Source organism: Mustela nivalis (genome assembly GCF_964662115.1).
Source record: "Mustela nivalis genome assembly, chromosome: 3".
NCBI lineage: Eukaryota > Metazoa > Chordata > Mammalia > Carnivora > Mustelidae > Mustela > Mustela nivalis.
Genome location: NC_139022.1, coordinates 30307549 through 30328958, shown reverse-complemented (window position 1 = coordinate 30328958; position 21410 = coordinate 30307549). Strand labels below are relative to the sequence as shown.

Here is a 21410-nt window from a genome sequence, read left to right as displayed (position 1 = left end):
GCCTCCAGAAATGATGTACAGATTTACACTCCCTCAGGTACCGCATGAGTCTGCCAACCTTCAACAGCCAGTGGTGTTTAAGTAACAAATGCATTTAGTGGAAAAAAAACCCCTACCAATTGCTTTTATTTCATTGCCAACAGAGTGGAACCTCTTGCATGTATTAACTATTCATTTGTTTTTATCTGCCATCATTTTTCTACAGCATTGTACATTTTACCCTTGCTTTCAGTGTGTGTATGATCTTTATTTCCTAAGGATATTACTATAAATGTAATAATTTATTTATTTAAAAATGTTTTATAATAAAATTCATCCTATATTATGGCTGATATTCCATGCTGGGGGGTAAATAATTTAATTTATAACATTTGGAGATAACTTTTTTTTAAGATTTTATTTATTTATTTAACAGAGAGAGATCACAAGTAGGCAGAGCAGCAGGCGGGGGTGGGGGGGTAGGGAAGCAGTCTCCCCGCTGAGCAGAGAGCCCAATGTGGGGCTTGATCCCAGGACCCTGGGATCATGACCTGAGCTGAAGGCAGAGGCTTAACCCACTGAGCCACCCAGCGCCCTAGAGACAACTTATAAAGGCCTAGAATACAAAATTAAATGGAAGACCTGCAGGGATATCTGCTTGGGGCAGAGGAATGTTATTTTTTCATACCATCATTGTATTTATTAAGACTGATAGGAAAATAACTTTTTAAATCCAGCTTTTTAAAATTTTGAGTACTTTTTCTTTTCTTGCTTGAGCAATTAGATGACATTCCTTATGATTACACAGGTTCAATTCCTAACCCTTCAGTTGTAACTGCTTGGCGTGGAGCTGAAAAATCTCAAGCATGGTATAGTGACTTCCCATATACCATTTTACAGAATAAACTTTTTTTACAAATATGCACATTTTTTGCCTTATTTACTATTTTTTAAAAGATTATTTATTTGAGAGAAAGTATAAGCAGGAGGCTGAGGCAGAGGCAGAGGGAGAGGGAGAAGAAACTCCCCACTGAGCAGGGAGCCTGATATGGGGTTTGATCCCAGGACCCTGGGATCAGGACCTGAGCCAAAGGCAGACTCTTAACAGACTGAGCCACCTAGGTGTCCCTAAATGTAATAATTTAGAATGTATTTTCTCCATCTGCATTTTAACTTTGGTAATGAATGACAATGTTAGTTCTGTACAGCAGAATATGTGCCCCCTCTTAAATTTGTGCTGTTGTAGAAAGTTCTTTCCCAAATAAAGAGAAGACATTCAACATCCTTTCTTTGATTTCTGATAGTTCCAAATTTTTACATGTGTTTCTTTAAATCTTCTGGAATATATTTCACTATTTTTCAACATAAAATATTTTCTATGTTTCAAAACTTAATCCCAAACTTCAGAATTTATACAGGTAGAATTTAAATCAATGGGGAAATACACATATATTTTCATAAATGGAGCAAACCATAATTGTGGGGGGAAAACAGATTCCTATCTCACATTAGTTATAAAAATGGATTCCATAAAGCTATACTTGAATTAGGAAAATATTTTTATCAGAAAACACAAACTCTACAAATCTAGCCATCTGGATAAACACAAGGCAGATTATCTATCCCTGGACAGTTTGCTAGTGTTAAAGTGAAATAATGTGACAAAATATCCATCATCATATTAATACCATGCTTATATACTATTGTCCTATCTTAGATTATAATCAATAGCATACAATTATAAAACTTTTTCAGTCTTCATGAAAGTTTCTCTAAGTTTTTGCCTGTATTTGATTTTCTTTACTAGGACTCAGCTATCACCTGGAGCAAGATTTTTTTTGAATAAAAAGGGGCCCATCATTGAAATAAATAACAGTATAGAGACTTAGAAACACTTATAATTATCAATATAAATAGTAACTTATGTTACATGTAGGCACCACAGAAGACAATAAAAATTTAACTGTAATGGACATGATGGGGGGATACAAAAGCACATCATTAGGGATTCAGGTGTTCTCTTTTCCAATGCAAAACCCAGTGCTCCAGGTACTGTATGTAACTGGCTGTGGGCATCTCACGAGCCAAGCTTCCAGAGGGCTCCCTCTGCCCACTGTGCATCACCGGATGTGGTACTCCCTGAAGCACTTGGCGTGGACGCCCTTCTGGCACTTTTCACAGCGGGTGTTGGTCTGCGAGTGGCAGAGGGCACACCGGGTCCTCTTGTCCTGGTGGACTATCCAGTGCCCAATCATGTCAAAGCGGCTCTCAGTTTCCAGCCGCCTGCTTCGCCGCCCCTGGGAGGACATGTCAGCATTGCTCTCCAGGTACACACAGGCCACGTACCTCCGGAAGGCCAGGAGGTCCACCTGGGCGTCGTGGCTGCAGATCCCGTGCAGCTGCCAGGCATTATTGAGAGCGGCATCGATGATGTAGCCGATGAAGCTCGAATACCACTTCATGCCACGGATTTTCACCTTGTACTTGGCAATGTTCTGGTCCATCCGACTAACACCCCCCACCTTCTCCTGGTACAGCTTCACCAGGGAGGGCTGATGGACCTGGGTCCGTGTCTTGGCTGCTCCCCTATGGTGGCCGGTGAGCCCCACGGGCTCTATGCCCACGGCATTGGAGCAGATGTTGACCATGCTGCTATCGTGCCAGCGGCACACGATAATCTCCTCACTCTCATCAACTTTATAATCAAATGAGCCCTTCTTCATTTTCTTCAGTTCTTTGGGATCTTTGAGGGGACATCGCTCAGTCCTGTACTCACGAACAGTTCCTGTGGCCTTCACCCCCTTTTTCCTCAAAATGGACATGAGTTTGACACTTGTAAAAACCTTGTTAAAGAATATGTGGTATGGCAGACAGCCACGCTCTTGCAGCGCGTCCACGAACTTGACCACCATACTACCCCCGAGGTCCAGGCCCCTGTGCGATTTGGTGAACAGCGTGCCCTGAGAGGGCTCAAACCACACCAGGTAGCCCCTGCTGGTTGTCCCACACCAGATCTTGTAGCCTAGCCGTGTGGGCTTCCCGGCACGCAGCTGCTTGGATCCCCGGTGCCCGAAGTACTCACACATGGACTCTCCGAAGCTGTAGAACTCTTCCAGGGGCGCGTGCTTCTGGAAATTGCGATTCATCCGGACAATGAGAGGCCTGACTTTGGCAAACCTGTCGCTTTCATCCAGCTCAGTGTTATCTGCAAAATGCAGGTATGAGAAGATCAGTTCAAATCTGTCCCTTCTAATTGCATCAGCCACAAGATGATGATGTGAATCGGGGGATGTTTCCCAAAACATCCTTCTCCTCGGATAGGATATATACCCACTTAAAATCAAAATGCCCAAAACACACTTTAATTCCTGGGCTGTGAGCCCAAGGTTGACATTTTTCTGCCAAGCATAACGATTGGTTTCATTAACAATGAAATTAATTGTTCCTTCATCAAAGAACAACTCGAAGAGGCCTACAGGACTCAGTTCCTGGCTTCTGAGATCCTCTATGTGAGGATCTGATGCCGTCCAACTGCTGAAGTCAGGTCGGATATCTCTTTTCGTCCAAATACGCTGAGGCTCCACCATGACCTTCTGCCGCTTCGTGGCTGGCAACAGGTCCTCCTCCTCCTCGGTGCCAGAATCCTCGGGCACCACAAAGGCATGCAGGATGCTGCCTGGCAGGTGGGAGCCCCGCCGGCCATCTTCGTCACCGGAGTCCTCATCAGTGAAGTCCCCTGAGGCATTGTCTGGAGGCGCAATGAAGATCTCCTCCCGGCTGTGGCCAGACTCATCCTCCTCCAGTGCATTCAGGACCTCCAGCAGCTTTGTAGACTTTGGCTTTGAACCGGCTCTACTCCCAACAGTAAAGTTGCTGCAACGACATCAAACAAAATGTGGAGCAGAGACAATGCGTCAGCAGAAAACATTGTTCAAGGACCGCCTGAGAGGACAGCGCTCCTGCCAGAGTCCCGAGACTCAACAGTATCCCAGACCCAGCACCCCCAGGCCCAGGGCCAGGTAAGGGGATTTTTCAGACCAGCACACATTACTCTTTCACGCACAAATGTATTTCAAGGGGAGGCATTCTAAAGAGACATTTGGTTCTTTCCTTCTTAAAGTGTTTTGCATAGAGGATGCCCTCTAGGGATAAATTCAGGAACTGTGGCCATCTCCCAGGTAACAGTGATGAGCCCCAGGAGCCTGGGCTATGCAAGTCACACCCACTGGTGTCCTCTGACTCAGTGGCCCCCGGGGCTCTCCTTTCATCCCACCATCTGACCTGGGTCTTCCCTTTCCCTTATTAAGTTAGCAGTTACAAGTTTCCTGTTTCCCAAGTTCTCAAACTCTCCCTACTGGAACTCCCACTACCCCAGTATAGGACCTGAGCAGATTCAGAGAGATTTTCAGATGGCTCCCTTGACATCAGACATCTTACTATCTCCTAGCTACAATTCAGAAGCCAAACAGACTCAGGAAATGTGGAAACTCCTGCTATCCTGACTCTCCCTGCATAGGTGGGAACTAATCGGATGCCAAGAGACACTTTTATTTCATGAGCAGCAACCATGAGGAGGCACTTCCCAGGGACAGGCAGTAGGCACACTCCCCTCCTGACCTGCACAGCAACTGTTCTAACTGGAGGAGGAAGAGGACGGTTCAACAAACAAGTAGCTATGCAGGATGGCACCAGGCTGTGAAAGGGGGATCCTGGATAAGGGACAGAGAATATAGTGGAAGAGGAGGACTGGAGTTGCTATTTTACATGGATGATGAGTCAAGGCTTACAACGTGGGGGCCTGAAAAAGAGAGTGAGGCTTACAGACAGCTAGAGAAAGGGTGTCTCAGGCACAGAGAAAGAACTACAGGTACAAGGCCCTGAGCCTGAAGGCACTTGCTCTCTGTAAACAGCAAGGAGGCTTCAGAGGTAAGAAGAGGAGGAGAGCAGAGCTCTAGAGGCTCTCGTCAGGACATTCTGTTGTATTTGGCTGTCACGGGAAGCCCTCTAGAGTGGAAGGAGCAGGGCAGTGAGGCCTCATCACTGTGGCTGTGAGAGTAGCCAGGGCAGGGAAGGTAGGCACTAAGGCTGCCCTGTGCCACTCTGGCCCAACCTCCTCAGGAGAAGAATTTCAACCAGAGGGAGGACACTGGCTTTACCACAGAAGTGAATTCTCTGCATACCTGCCCTTGGACTTCGGAGTTCAAACCACATTAGAGACTCACTCAAACCTCACGTCCTGGACATTGACTCCATCAGCCTCTGTGCTCGAAGCCAGGGCACAGGAGGTGTGACCTTAGGGGAAGTAAGGTACTTCTCATGCTCTGTGTGGGCCAGGAAGGGAGAGAAAAACTGAAGCCCCAGGTCCCAGGGATCTCGGACAGCGGGTCCTGGGGGACAGTAGCCATTGACACAAGTCCTCTAGCCTCTCCTGGTTTGTAGCAGCAGATTCAGGCCTCCCACCAGTCTCACTACCGAAGCTGCTGTTTGCAGCCCTGCCCACCAGACACCCTCTGCACATGGCTCTTCAGACTCCTGGAGAAGGGGAGGAGGGATAAAGATGAAGGAGTAGTAGGGAGCCCCTATGTTTTCCTTGTCCCTGGAACACAGCTAGATAAATATCAAATCATTCTGAACACCCAAGAAATCAATCAGAGGACCGAAAAAAACAAAGTGCACAACTAGAGGAAGAAAAGAGGCTATACTGTGGAAGGTAGGAAGTGTGAAGACAGGATCTGGGAGAGGAAAGAATTGTGGATGGTGGGGAGGGGAGGGAGCCCTGATCAGGGAGATAGGAGAGAAAGTATGTGAGAGAGTACATGTGGAGGGCACTGCACAAGAAAAACATTTCCCCAAAACCACTGAGGGGAAAAAAACAAGCAGGGCTGATTACAGCAAGTTCTTAGAAGCAGTGGAGCTAAAAGTCTGAAGGGTTAGGGATCCACACCCTCACCAAGGCTGGAGCCTGGCCAGCATAGAGGTGCTCCTGTGGAGAAGGAGGGCAGAAACCCAGGAGTACTCTTTTTGGAGTGCATTTGGGAGAGGTGGAACTGCCTTTCCAGGGACAAAACAGCCAGCAACACCAGTGAGCTGCCCTGCCCATGACCATAGGAGCAGAGGCAGCTTTTGAGTACAGCTAACCTGGGCATTGGCTTTTGTGTTACATCTTACCATGAACTCCAAGTCACTGCACGTTTGGGTGACTGTCCTTCACAGATGAAGCGGCACCAGCCACAGTGTGGCTAGACACTTCCCTGGAGGATTAGTGCAGGTCCATGCTACACTAAATCCTGAAAATGTGGAGTATTAAAACCCAGCCAGCATGCCTGAGATGGCCACTGGGTGGGCCAAGAGCTCAGACACAGGGTGAAGGTAGGGATGTGAGGGAAGCCAGGGACTAATGAGGGGAGATTGTTCCCTCTTCTGTGAGAGTTTCCCTGAATAGCAGTGAGCACGAACTCCCATCTCCAGGGAACAAAGAGTGGGGTGACGCCATTTTTATGGGCCGCCATCTGCCCCAGTCAGCACTGGCGGACTTCAGTGAGCAGTACAGCGCACACAGTGGAGGCCTGACACACTCTCCTAAGCTCTAGGTGCTTTTTCACTAGGGCAAGTGTTATGGAGAACCAGAGGAGGGGCTGGGTCTCTCTCCCAGAAAACCAGTGCAAACTCCCCACACCCAAGTCTACCAAACATAGATTAAAACAAAACCAGCTCTAGTGGATACTGGATCCAGCCTTTTGTCTGTTTTTTCAAGATTTTATTTATTTATTTGAGGGGAAGGGGAGCAGAGCAGGGGGAGGGGCAGAGGGAGAAGCAGACTCCCCACTGAGCAGGGAATCTGATGTGAGACTCGACCCCAGGACCCTGGGATCCTGACCTAAGCTGAAGGGAGCCACTTAACCAACTGACACATCCAGTCACCCCTGGCTCTAGCCTTTTTAACAGGAAGACCACAGCACACCTAGTTCAGACTCACCTCACACTGGACAAGGGTCAAACACTCCTCATTGAAAGTAGGGTGAAACATTGTAGAGAACTGACCTGAGGGAAAAAGCGGTCAAAACACAGCAGCAGGGGTGCCTGGGTGGTTCAGTGGGCTAAGCCTCTGCCTTCAGCTCAGGTCATGATTTCAGGGCCCTGGGATCAAGCCCCGCATCGGGCTCTCTGCTCAGTGGGGAACCTACTTCCCCTCTCTCTCTCTCTGCCTTCCTCTCTGCCTACTTGTGATCTCTGTCTGTCAAATAAATAAATAAAATCTTAAAAAAAAAAAAAAGAAACAAAAACAGCAGCAGAGTGCTCAAAGCACACACCAGAAATACTTCCTGAAGGGCCAGGCCCTGGACAGTATGTGACCTCTTTCTTTTCTTTTTTTTTTTTTTTAAATGACTTCTTAATGTAGTCATTACTCCCATGAGGAGGAAACATAAAGACTTTCCTACACGGAAGACAGAGACTGAGGCAAAAATGCCAAGGAGGAAGAACTCATACCAACAGAAAGAACAAGAAAAAGTCACAGCTAGGGATCTATTCAAAACAGATATAAGTAGTATGCCTGACCCAGATTTTAAAACAACAATCATAAGGATACTAGCTGGGCCTGAGAAAGGTATGGAAGACACCAGAGAATCCTTTACCACAGAGGTAAGACTAAAAACTAGTCAGTATGAAATAAAAAAATACTATAACTGAGATGCAAAACCAATTAGATATAATGACAAGGATGGAAGAAGCAGAAGAATAAATAAGTGATAAAAAAATAATATTATAGAAAATAATGAAGCTGAAAAGAGGGAAAGAAAAATACTAGATGACATATGTACACTTAGGGAATGCAGCGACATCATAAAGCACACAACATTCATATCATAGGAGTCCCAAAAGAATTAGAGAAAGAGGAAAGAAGGTTTACTTGAGGAAATTATAGTTGAAAAATGTCCCTAATCTGGTGAAGGAAACAGACATCCAAATCCAAGAGGCACAGAGAACTTGGAACAAAATTGACAAAAGCAGGGCAACACCAGGATATAGTGTAGTAAAATCTGCAAAACAGAGAGATAAGGAAAACATCCTGAGAACAGCAAGGGAAAAGAAATCTCTAAATTACAAGGTAAGACATATAAAGTTAGCAGCAGACCTACCCACAGAAATGTAACAGGCCAGAAGAGAGATGCATGATACATTCAATGTGCTCAATGGGAAATATATGCAGCCAAAAATACTTTATCCAGCAAAGCTGTCATTTAGAATAGAAGGAGAGAGTGTTTCTCAGACAAATAAAAACTAAAGGAGTTCATGACCACTAAATCAGCCCTGCAAGAAATATTAAAGGAGACCCTTTGAGAAGGAAATAAATACCACAAGCAACAAAAACAGTAAAGAAACAGAGAAAATCTACAGGAACAGTGACTTTATGTAGTAACACAATGGCACTAAATTCATATCTATCAATACTCACTCTGAATGTAAACAAACTAAATGCTCCTGTCAATAGACACAAGTATCAGAATGGATAAAAAACAATATCCATCTCTATGCTGCCTATAAGAAACTCACTTTGGACCTAAAGACACTTGTAGATTGAAAGTGAGGGGATGGAGACCCATCTATCTTGCTGACGGACATCAAAAGAAAGCTGGTGTTACAATACTTAAATGAGACAAGCTAGATTTTAAACTAAAGACTGTAATAAGAGATGAAAAAAGGACACTATTATAAAGGGGTCTTATCAACAAGAACATCTAATAACTATACATATCTATGCCACCCCAATTTGGAGTACCCAGATATAAAAATCAATTAGTACAGTAATATTAAGGGACTTTAAACAGCCCATTTATAACAAAAGACAGATTATCTAAGCAGGAAATCAACAAGGAAACAATGGCTTTAAATAACAAACAGGACCAGATGGATGTAACAGATATATTCCAAACATTTCTTCCAAAAGCATCAGAATATACATTCTTTTTGAGTGCAAATGGAACATTCTCCAGAAGAGATCACATGCTGGGTTACAAAAAACGGCCTCAACAAATACAAAAGGACTGAGATCATACCACACATATTTTCTCACAACAACGCTATGAAAGTTGAAGTTTACCACAACAAAAAGTATCGAAAAACCACATAGAGGTTAAAGAGCACCATAAGAATGAATGGGGTAGAGGAGGAGTCAAGATGGCGGGGGAAGTAGCACGCTGAGACTACTTCAGGAGCAGGAGATCAGCTAGATAGCTTATCTAAAGATAGCAAAATACCTGCAAATCCATCGGCAGATCTAAGAGAAGAAGAACAGCAATTCTAGAAACAGAAAAACAACCACTTTCTGAAAGGTAGGACTGGCGGAGAAGTGAATCCAAAGCGACGGGAAGATAGACACCAGGGGGAGGGGCCGGCTCCCAGCAAGCGGCAGAGAAACGGAGCAACGGAGCACAAAATCAGGACTTTTAAAAGTCTGTTCCGCTGAGGGACATCGCTCCAGAGGATAAACGGGGGCGAAGCCCACGCGGGGTCAGTGTGGCCTCAGGTCCTACAGGGTCACAGAAGGATCGGGGGTGTCTGAGTGTCCCAGAGCTTGCGGGTATTGAAACAGGAACTCCTGCTACAGAGACAGAGCCGACAGTAAGCTCACAGCTCAGGGTTACTTTGAACCGGTCGCAGGCTCGGTGAGCTCGGAGCACAGCCGGAGGTCAGGCAGACGGGAGTTACTGGGCACTGTTCTCTGAGGGCGCACTGAAGAGTGGGGCTCCGGGCTCTCGGCTCCTCCAGGCCGGAGACCAGGAGGCCGCCATTTGTATTTCCGTCCTCGGGAACTCTAAGGAAAGCGCTCAGGGAACAAAAGCTCCTGAAAGCAAACTGAGCGGATTACTCAGCCGGGCCCCTGGTAAGGGTGGTGCAATTCCGCCTGGGGCAAAGACACTTGAGAATCACTACAGCAGGCCCCTCCCCCAGAAGATCAACAAGAAATCCAGCCACCACCAAGTTCACCTACCAAGGAGTGCAAGTTTCAATACCAAGGAGAGCAGCAGAATTCCAGAGGAGGAGAAAGCAAAGCACGGAACTCATGGCTTTCTCCCTGTGATTTTTTAGTCTTGCAGTTCATTTAATTTTTTTCTTTTTCATTTTTTTTCTCTTCTTCTGCTAAAATTTTAACTTTTACCCTTTTCTTTTTTAACGTTTTTTAACTAGCTTATCTAATATATATATTTTTTCTTTTTTATACTTTTGTTTATTCGTTTTCTTTTTTTAATTCTTTTTTTTTTTTCTTTCTTTCTATTTGAACCTCTTTTTATCCCCTTTCTCCCACCTCACGATTTGGGATCTCTTCTGATTTGGTTAAAGCATATTTTCCTGGGGTTGTTGCCACCCTTTTAGTATTTTACTTGCTCCTTCATATACTCTTATCTAGACAAAATGACAAGGCGGTGAAATTCACCACAAAAAAAAGAACAAGAAGCAGTATGAAGGCTAGAGACCTAATCAATACAGACATTGGTAATATGTCAGATCTAGAGTTCAGAATGACAATTCTCAAGATTCTAGCCGGGCTCAAAAAAGGCATGGAAGATATTAGAGAAACCCTCTCGGGAGATATAAAAGTGCTTTCTGGAGAAATAAAAGAACTAAAATCTAACCAAGTTGAAATCAAAAAAGCTATTAATGAGGTACAATAAAAAATAGAGGCTCTCACTTCTAGGATAAATGAGGCAGAAGAAAGAATTAGCAATATAGAAGACCAAATGACAGAGAATAAAGAAGCTGAGCAAAAGAGGGACAAACAGCTACTGGACCACGAGGGGAGAATTCGAGAGATAAGTGACACCATAAGACGAAACCACATTAGAATAATTGGGATTCCAGAAGAAGAAGAAAGAGAGAAGGGAGCAGAAGGTATACTGGAGAGAATTATTGGGGAGAATTTCCCCAATATGGCAAAAGGACGAGCATCAAAATTCAGGAGGTTCAGAGAACGCCCCTCAAAATCAATAAGAATAGGCACACACCTTGTCACCTAATAGTAAAATTTAAAGTCTTAGTGACAAAGAGAAAATCCTGAAAGCAGCCCGGGAAAAGAAGTCTGTAACATACAATGGTAAAAATATTAGATTGGCAGCTGACTTATCCACAGAGACCTGGCAGGCCAGAAAGAGCTGGCATGATATTTTCAGAGCACTAAACGAGAAAAACATGCAGCCAAGAATACTATATCCAGCTAGGCTATCATTGAAAATAGAAGGAGAGATTAAAAGCTTCCAGGACAAACAAAAACTGAAACAATTTGCAAACACCAAACCAGCTCTACAGGAAATACTGAAAGGGGTTCTCTAAGCAAAGAGAGAGCCTACAAGTGGTAGATCAGAAAGGAACAGAGACCATATACAGTAGCAGTCACCTTACAGGCAATACAATGACACTAAATTCATATCTCTCAATAGTTACCCTGAATGTTAATGGGCTAAATGCCCCTGTCAAAAGACACAGGGTATCAGAATGGATAAAAAAACAAAACCCATCTATATGTTGCCTCCAAGAAACTCATTTTAAGCCCGAAGACACCTCCAGATTTAAAGTGAGGGGGTGGAAAAGAATTTACCATGCTAATGGACATCAGAAGAAAGCAGGAGTGGCAATCCTTATATCAGATCAATTCGATTTTAAGCCAAAGACTATAATAAGAGATGAGGAAGGACACTATATCATACTCAAAGGGTCTGTCCAACAAGAAGATCTAACAATTTTAAATATCTATGCTCCCAACATGGGAGCAGCCAACTATATAAACCAATTAATAACAAAATCAAAGAAATACATCAACAATAATACAATAATAGTAGGGGACTTTAACACTCCCCTCACTGACATGGACAGATCATCCAAGCAAAAGATCAGCAAGGAAATAAAGGCCTTAAACGACACACTGGACCAGATGGACATCACAGATATATTCAGAACATTTCATCCCAAAGCAACAGAATACACATTCTTCTCTAGTGCACATGGAACATTCTCCAGAATAGATCACACCCTTGATCAATCAGGACTCAACCAGTATCAAAATATTGGGATCATTCCCTGCATATTTTCAGACCACGATGCTCTGAAGCTAGAACTCAACCACAAAAGGAAGTTTGGAAAATACACAAATACATGGAGACTAAACAGCATCCTTCTAAAGAATGAATGGGTCAACCAGGAAATTAAAGAAGAATTGAAAAAAATCATGGAAACAAATGATAATGAAAATACAACGGTTCAAAATCTGTGGGACACAACAAAGGCAGTCCTGAGAGGAAAATATATAGTGGTACAGGCCTTTCACAAGAAACAAGAAAGGTCTCAGGTACACAACCTAACCCTACACCTAAAGGAGCTGGAGAAAGAACAAGAAAGAAACCCTAAGCCCAGCAGGAGAAGAGAAATCATAAAAGATCAGAGCAGAAATCAATGAAATAGAAACCAAAAAAACAATAGAACAAATCAACGAAACTAGGAGCTGGTTCTTTGAACGAATTAATAAAATTGATAAACCCCTGGCCCGACTTATCAAAAAGAAAAGAGAAAGGACCCAAATAAATAAAATCATGAACGAAAGAGGAGAGATCACAACTAACACCAAAGAAATACAAACTATTATAAGAAACTACTATGTGCAACTCTACGCCAACAAATTTGACAATCTGCAAGAAATGGATACATTCCTAGAGACATATAAACTACCACAACTGAACCAGGAAGAAATAGAAAGCCTGAACAGACCATAACCAGTAAGGAGATTGAAACAGTCATTAAAAATCTCCAAACAAACAAAAGCCCAGGGCCAGACAGGTTCCCAGGGGAATTCTACATTTAAAGAAGAACTAATTCCTATTCTCCTGAAGCTGTTCCAAAAAAACAGAAATGGAAGAAAACTTCCAAACTCATTTTATGAGGCCAGCATTACCTTGATCCCAAAACCAGACAAGGATCCCATCAAAAAAGAGAGCTATAGACCAATATCCTTGACGAACACAGATGCGAAAATTCTCACCAAAATACTAGCCAATAGGATTCAACAGTACATTAAAAGGATTATTCACCACGACCAAGTGGGATTTATTCCAGGGCTGCAAGGTTGGTTCAACATCCGCAAATCAGTCAATGTGATACAACATATCAATAAAAGAAAGAACAAGAACCATAGGATACTCTCAATAGATGCTGAAAAAGCATTTGACAAAGTACAGCATCCCTTCCTGATCAAAACTGTTCAAAGTGTAGGGATAGAGGGCATATACCTCAATATCATCAAAGCCATCTATGAAAAACCCACTGCAAATATCATTCGCAATGGAGAAAAACTGAAAGCTTTTCCGCTAAGGTCAGGAACACGGCAGGGATGTCCATTATCACCACTGCTATTCAACAGAGTACTAGAAGCCCTAGCCTCAGCAATCAGACAACAAAAGGAAATTAAAGGCATCCAAATCGGCAAAGAAGAAGTCAAATTATCACTCTTCGCAGATGATATGATACTATATGTGGAAAACCCAAAAGACTCCACTCCAAAACTGCTAGAACTTATACAGGAATTCAGTAAAGTGTCAGGATATAAAATCAATGCACAGAAATCAGTTGCATTTCTCTACACCAACAACAAGACAGAAGAAAGAGAAATTAAGGAGTCCATCCCATTTACAATTGCACCCCAAACCATAAGATACCTAGGAATAAACCTAACCAAAGAGGCACAGAATCTATACTCAGAAAACTATAAAGTACTCATGAAAGAAATTGAGGAAGACACAAAGAAATGGAAAAATGTTCCATGCTCCTGGATTGGAAGAATAAATATTGTGAAAATGTCTATGCTACCTAAAGCAATCTACACATTTAATGCAATTCCTATCAAAGTACCATCCATCTTTTTCAAAGAAATGGAACAAATAATTCTAAAATTTATATGGAACCAGAAAAGACCTCGAATAGCCAAAGGGATATTGAAAAAGAAAGCCAACGTTGGTGGCATCACAATTCCAGACTTCAAGCTCTATTACAAAGCTGTCATCATCAAGACAGCATGGTACTGGCACAAAAACCGACACATAGATCAATGGAATAGAATAGAGAGCCCAGAAATAGACCCTCAACTCTATGGTCAACTAATCTTCGACAAAGCAGGAAAGAATGTCCAATGGAAAAAAGACAGCCTCTTCAATAAATGGTGTTGGGAAAATTGGACAGCCACATGCAGGAAAATGAAATTGGACCATTTCCTTACACCACACACAAAAGTAGACTCAAAATGGATGAAGGACCTCAATGTGTGAAAGGAATCCATCAAAATCCTTGAGGAGAACACAGGCAGCAACCTCTTCGACCTCAGCCGCAGCAACATCTTCCTAGGAACAACACCAAAGGCAAGGGAAGCAAGGGCAAAAATGAACTATTGGGATTTCATCAAGATCAAAAGCTTTTGCACAGCAAAGGAAACAGTTAACAAAATCAAAAGACAACTGACAGAATGGGAGAAGATATTTGCAAACGACATATCAGATAAAGGACTAGTGTCCAGAATCTATAAAGAACTTAGCAAACTCAACACCCAAAGAACAAATAATCCAATCAAGAAATGGGCAGAGGACATGAACAGACATTTCTGCAAAGAAGACATCCAGATGGCCAACAGACACATGAAAAAGTGCTCCATATCACTCGGCATCAGGGAAATACAAATCAAAACCACAATGAGATATCACCTCACACCAGTCAGAATGGCTAAAATCAACAAGTCAGGAAATGACAGATGCTGGCGAGGATGTGGAGAAAGGGGAACCCTCCTACACTGTTGGTGGGAATGCAAGCTGGTGCAGCCACTCTGGAAAACAGCATGGAGGTTCCTCAAAATGTTGAAAATAGAACTGCCCTATGACCCAGCAATTGCACTATTGGGTATTTACCCTAAAGATACAAACGTAGTGATCCAAAGGGGCACGTGCACCCGAATGTTTATAGCAGCAATGTCCACAATAGCCAAACTATGGAAAGAACTTAGATGTCCATCAACAGATGAATGGATCAAGAAGATGTGGTATATATACACAATCGAATACTATGCAGCCATCAAGAGAAATGAAATCTTGCCATTTGCAACATCATGGATGGAACTAGAGTGTATCATGCTTAGTGAAATAAGTCAAGCGGAGAAAGACAACTATCATATGATCTCCCTGATATGAGGAAGTGGTGATGCAACATGGCGGCTTAAGTGGGTAGGAGAAGAATCAATGAAACAAGATGGGATTGGGAGGGAGACAAACCATAAGTGACTCTTAATCTCCCAAAACAAACTGAGGGTTGCTGGGGGGAGGGGGATTGAGAGAATGGGGGTGGGGTTATGGACACTGGGGAGGGTATGTGCTTGGTGAGTGCTGTGAAGTATGTAAACCTGGTGATTCACAGACCTGTACCCCTGGGGATAAAAATATATGATTATAACAAATAAAAATGTGTTAATCACAAAATTAAAGAAATTAAAGTAAATAATTGGAAGAACAGATCAGTGAAAGTAGGATCCGATTCTTTGAAAAAATCAGTAAGATTAATAAAACCCCAGCCAGATTTACCACAGGAAAAAAAAAAAAAGAGAGAGAGAGAGAGAATGAAAGGACCCAAATAAATAAAATCACAAATGCAAGAGGAGAGATCACAATTAATACCACAGAAGTGCAAACAATTATGAGAATATTATGAACACTAGTATGCCAAAAATTGGACAATCTGGAAGAAATGGATAAATTCCTTGAAACATATAAACACCAAAAGTGAATCAGGAAGAAATAGAAAATGTGAACAGACCCATAACCAGGAAATAAATTAAATCAGTAATCAAAAGTCTCCATCAGGGGCGCCTGGGTGGCTCAGTGGGTTAAAGCCTCTGCCTTCGGCTCAGGTCATGATCCCAGGGTCCTGGGATCAAGCCCCACATCGGGCTCTCTGCTCAGCAGGGAGCCTGCTTCCTCCTCTTTTCTCTGCCTGCCTCTCTGCCTACTTTTGATCTCTGTCTGTCAAATAAATAAATAAAAACCTTAAAAAAAAAACAAACTCCAACAAATGAAAGTCAGGGCTAGATGGTTTCTCAGGGAAATTCTACCAAACATTTAAGGAAGAATTAATATCTATTCTTCTCAAATTGTTCCAAAAAAAAAAAAAAAGAAAGAAAGAAAGAAAGAAAAGAAATGAAGAAAACGTCCCCAAATCATCTATGAGGCCAGCATTATCTTGATCACAAAACCAGAGAAAGACCCCAATGAGGCCAATATCCCTGATGAACATGGATGGAAAAATTCTCAGCATACTAGGAAACTGAATCCAACACTACACTAAAAGAATCATTCAGCACAATCATGTGAGTTTACTCCTGGGCTACAAGGATTGTCTGATATCCACAAAACATTCAATGTGATACATATTAATGAAGTAAAGGTCTGATCCTCTCAATAGATGGAAATAGATGGAATATTTTCCATCTCAATAGATGGAAAAAAATTTTGACAAAGTACAATATCCATTCTTGTTAAAAACCCTCCATAAAATTGGGATACCTCATATCTCAACATCATAAAGGCCATGTATGAAAGACTCAACTAATATCATCCTCAGTAGGGACAAATAGAGATTTTCCTCCAAGGTCAGGAACAAAACAGGGATGTCTACTTTCACCAGTATTACTTAAAATAGTACCAGAAGTCCTAGCCTCAGCAATCAGACAACAAAAACAAATTAAAGGCATTCAATTCTGCAAAGAAGTCCAACTTTCACTATTTGCAGACAACATGATGCTCTCTTTAGGAAACCCAAAAGACTCCAGGAAAATAAATGCTGGAACTGATAAATTCAGCAAAGTTACAGGATACAAATCGATGTAGAAATCTTTTACATTTCTATATACCAATAATGAAGCAGCAGAAAAAGAAATCAAGGAATTGATCCCATTTACAACTGCACCAAAACAATCAGATACCTAGGAATAAACCTAACCGAAGAGGTAAAAGATCTGTAACTCTGAACTATAGAACACTTCTGAAAGAAATTGAGGAAGACACAAAGAAATGGGAAAACATTCCATGCTCATGGATTAGAAGAACAAATGGGAAAATGTTTATACTACCCAGAGCAAACTATACATTTAATGCAATCCCCATCAAAATACCAGAGGTAGTTTTCACAGAGCTAGAACAAACAATAGTAAAATTTGTATGGAACCACAATAGACCCCAAATAGCCAAAGCAATCTTGAAAAACAAAACCAAAGCTGGAGGCTCACAATTTTGGACTTTAAACTATATTACAAAGCAGTAATCATCAAGACAGTATGATATTTGCACAAAAGCAAACACACAGATCAATGGAACACAAGAGAGAACCCAGAAATGGACATAGCCCTATATGGTCAACTAATTTTGACAAAGCAGGAAGGAATATCCAATGGAAAAAAGAAAGTCTCTTCAACAAATGGTGTTGGGAAAATTGGACAGCCACAAGGAGAAGAATAAAACTGAGTCACTTTCTTACACAATACGCAAAAATAAACTCAAAGTGGGTGAAAAACCTCAATGTGAGACAGGAATCCATCAAAATCCTTGAGGAGAACACAGGCAGCAACCTCTTTGACCTGGGTCATAGCAACTTCTTTCTAGACATGTCTCCAAAGGCAAGAGAAACAAAAGCAAAAATAAACTACTGGGTCTTCATCAAGATTAAAAGCTTATGCACAGTGAAGAAAACAATCCCTAAAACTAAAAGGTAACCTACAGAATGGGAGAATATGTTTCTAAATGACATAGCTGATAAAGGGTTAGTATCCAAAATCTATAAAGAACTTATCAAACTCAATACCCCAAAATCAAATAATCCAGTTAAGAAATGGGGCAGAAGGGGCGCCTGGGTGGCTCAGTGGGCTAAAGCCTCTGCCTTCGGCTCAGGTCGTGATCCCAGGGTCCTGGGATCGAGCCCCGCATCGGGCTCTTCGCTCAGCCAGAGGTCTGCTTCCCTTCCTCTCTCTCTGCCTGCCTCTCTGCCTGCTTGTGATCTCTGTCAAATAAATAAATAAAATCTTTAAAAAAAAAAAAAAAAGAAATGGGGCAGAAGATGTGAATAGACATTCTTCCAAAGAAGGCATCCAGCTGGCTAACAGACACATGAAAAGATGCTCAACATCACTCAACATCAAGGAAATACAAATCAAAATCATGAGGAGATACTATTCACACCTGTCATAGTGATTAAAATTAACAACACCAGGAACAGATGTTGGCAAGGATGCAGAGAAAGGGGAACCCTCTTGCACTGCTGGTGGGAAGGCAAATTGGTACAGCCCCTCTGTAAAATAGTATGGAGGTTCCTCAAAGAGTGAAAAATAAAACTACCCTATGATCCAGCAATTATACTACTAGGTAAATATACAAACTACTAGGTAAATATACAAACTACCAAGTAAATATACCCAAAGGATACAAAAATACTGGTCTAAGGGGCACATGATCCCCAGTATTTATAGCAGCACTATCAACAATAGCAAAACTATGAAAAGAGTCAAAAGTCTATGGATTGATGAATGGATAAAGATGGGGTGTGTTGTAATGGAATATTACTCAGCCCTCAAAAAGATGTCTTCTCATTTGCAACAATGTGGATGGAACGAGAGGGGATTATGTATGCGAAGGAAAGTCAGAGAAAGACAAATACCATATGATTTCACTCATATATGGACTTTAAGGAAAAAAAAAACAGATGAACACAGGGGAAGGAACTAAAAAAAAGAGTGGGAAATATACCACAAGAGATTTTTTATTATAGAGAACAAACAGGCTTGCTGGAGGGGAAGTGGGCGGGGGATGGGGTAACTGGGTGATAGGTATTAGAGAAGGGTACTTGTTGTGAGGAGCACTGGGTGTTATATGTAAGTGATGGATCACTGAATTCTAGTCCTGAACCAATATTATAGTATATGTTAACTACCTAAAATTTAAAGATTTTATTATTTATTTATTTGACAGAGAGAGAAATCACACGAAGACAGAGAGGCAGGCAGAGAGAAAAAGGAAAGCAGGCTCCCAGAAAGCCAGATGACCTGAGCTGAAGGCAGAGGCTTAACCCACTGAGCCACCCAGGTGCCCCTTAACTACCTAAAATTTAAATAAAAACTTGGGGGGGAAAAAAAAAGCCTTGTTGAGTGGCAAAGCTTACAGGGACTAAGGCAGTCCAACAGCAACCACCTTGTGGATTATAAGGTGAGGAAGGGGTGTGGGGGTGGCGCAGTCAGTTAAGCGACCAACTGTTGGTTTCAGTTTGGGTCCTGATCTCAGGTTTGTGAGAATCAGCCTGGAGTGTGCTCTCCCTTTCCCCCTGCCCCTCCTGCTTGTGCTTTCTCTCACTCAAAAAATAAATAAATCTTTAAAAAATTAAAAAAAGAAGAGGAAAGTAAATCACATTTTTAGATACAAGGTAGACACTGGAGCTACAGAACAATACCCATACCACATACACTACCTTGTTCTGTCTCATCTTCTCTCCAATCTCCCTTTTCTCTTCTCTCTTCCTCCTTTTTCCTTCCTAGACACCAAATGCTTAGTGAGGCCAGCAGGGCCAAGAGCTAAAACTTTCATGGGCTTGGCCTTTCAAAAAGAGAGGCGTAATTACTTGCATAAAGCCATTCATCAAACACACTTACCTTGAAGTTGAAGCCATGATGAACTGGAAACATAGAGTTATCTATATGTGCAGTCAAAGAACCTGTAAGACAACAGAAGTTGATTTTCAAAAAAATCGTATCTTAATTAACAAGGCAATGGGACCTTTTCCACACTTTAAAGGAAGAAACATCTCTAGCTCAAGGTTCACCAGCAACCAGAGGGGGATGGACTGAGTATACACAGGAGATGGTATCGTCAACTGGCTAACTGGGGGTATAAACAATGAGCTCTCTACCTCACACCAAAATATATTGTAGGGCACAGTCTTCACCATCAGAGCTATTGGCATGTGGGCTGGATGAGTCTTTGTTGTGGGGGGCTATCCTCTGTATTATGGGAAGTTTAGTAGTTTTCCAGGCCTCTACCCACTAGATACCAGTAGAACACCGATCCCCCAGCTGTGGAATTCAGTTATGTTTCTAGACATTGCCATGTGTCCCATAGGGGACAAAACTGCACCTGGTTGACAACTATTATTCTCTATCAAGACTACCAAGAGAGGGACACCTGGGTGGCTCAGTGGGTTAAAGCCTCTGCCTTCAGCTCGGGTCGTGATCCCGGGGTACTGGGATGGAGCCCCGCTTCGGGCTCTCTGCTCAGTGGGAGGCCTGCTTCCTCCTCTCTCTCTCTCTCTCTCTGCCTACCTCTCTGCCTACTTGTGGTCTCTGTCTATCGAAAAGATAAATAAAATCTTAAAAAAAAAAAAAGACTACCAACAGAACCTATTGTAATAATGGAAATATTTTCTACCAATGCTGCCCAATATGGTAGCCATGAGCCACATGTCGTTATTAAACACCTGATATATATGGTTAGTGTGACTAGGAAAATGAATTTTTAATTTTATGTAATTTTAATTAATTTCAATGAAAACAGTCACATGTGCTTTGGTCAGTGGCCACTGTATTAGATAGTGAAGTCCAAGATATATAAAGAACTAACTATGAAACAACATTTTCTTAACAACCAAGGGATCAACGAAAAAATTAAAGGGGAAGTTAAAAAGTACCTTGAGGGCTACCTAGGTGGCTCAGTTGGTTAAGCATTCAACTCCTGATTTCGGCTCAGGTCATGATCTCAGGATGGTGAGACTGAGCCCTGCATTGGGCTATGCACTGAGTGTGAAGCCTACTTAAGATTCTCTCTCTTGACTATGGACTCTGAAAAACAATCTGAGAGTTTTGAAGGGGCGGGGGGTGGGAGGTTGGGGGAACCAGATGGTGGGTATTGGAGAGGGCACGGATTGCATAGAGCACTGGGTGTAGTGCAAAAGCAATGAATACTGTTATGCTGAAAATAAATAAAATAAAATAAAAAGATTCTCTCTCCCTTTCTTTCAGCCCTCTCCCGCGCCCCCACAACTCGTGTGCTCTCTTTCTCAAATAAATAAAATTAATAAATAGTATCTGAAACAAATGAAAAGGGAAACACAACATACCAAAACATTTAGGTTGCAGCAAAAGATTTCTAGGAGAGCTTAACGCTATAAACACATACATTAAAAAAAAACCAGAATGATCCCAAATAAAAAACTTAACTTTATACCTCAAGGAACTATAAAAAGAACAGATGAATGGATAAAGAAGAAGTGGATAAAAGAAGAAATGGATCAAGAAGAAATTCAGAAAGGATGAACACCCAACTTTTGTGGCAACATGGACTGGACTAGAAGAGATTATGCTGAGTGAAATAAGTCAAGCA

At 42.1% G+C, this 21410-nt stretch overlaps 1 protein-coding gene across 1 annotated transcript in view; it reads right to left on the bottom strand.

The window, feature by feature from the left end:
- Positions 1-382: 382 nt before the first annotated feature.
- The window catches only part of PGBD2 (piggyBac transposable element derived 2), a 35048-nt gene continuing 14020 nt past the window's right edge, over positions 383-21410 (bottom strand). Inside the window, exon 2 of the mRNA XM_082723457.1 lies at positions 383-3852. Coding sequence (XP_082579583.1) covers positions 2100-3566 — 1467 coding nt within the window. The 5' untranslated portion in view covers positions 3567-3852 and the 3' untranslated portion in view covers positions 383-2099. The remainder of the gene's footprint in view (positions 3853-21410) is intronic.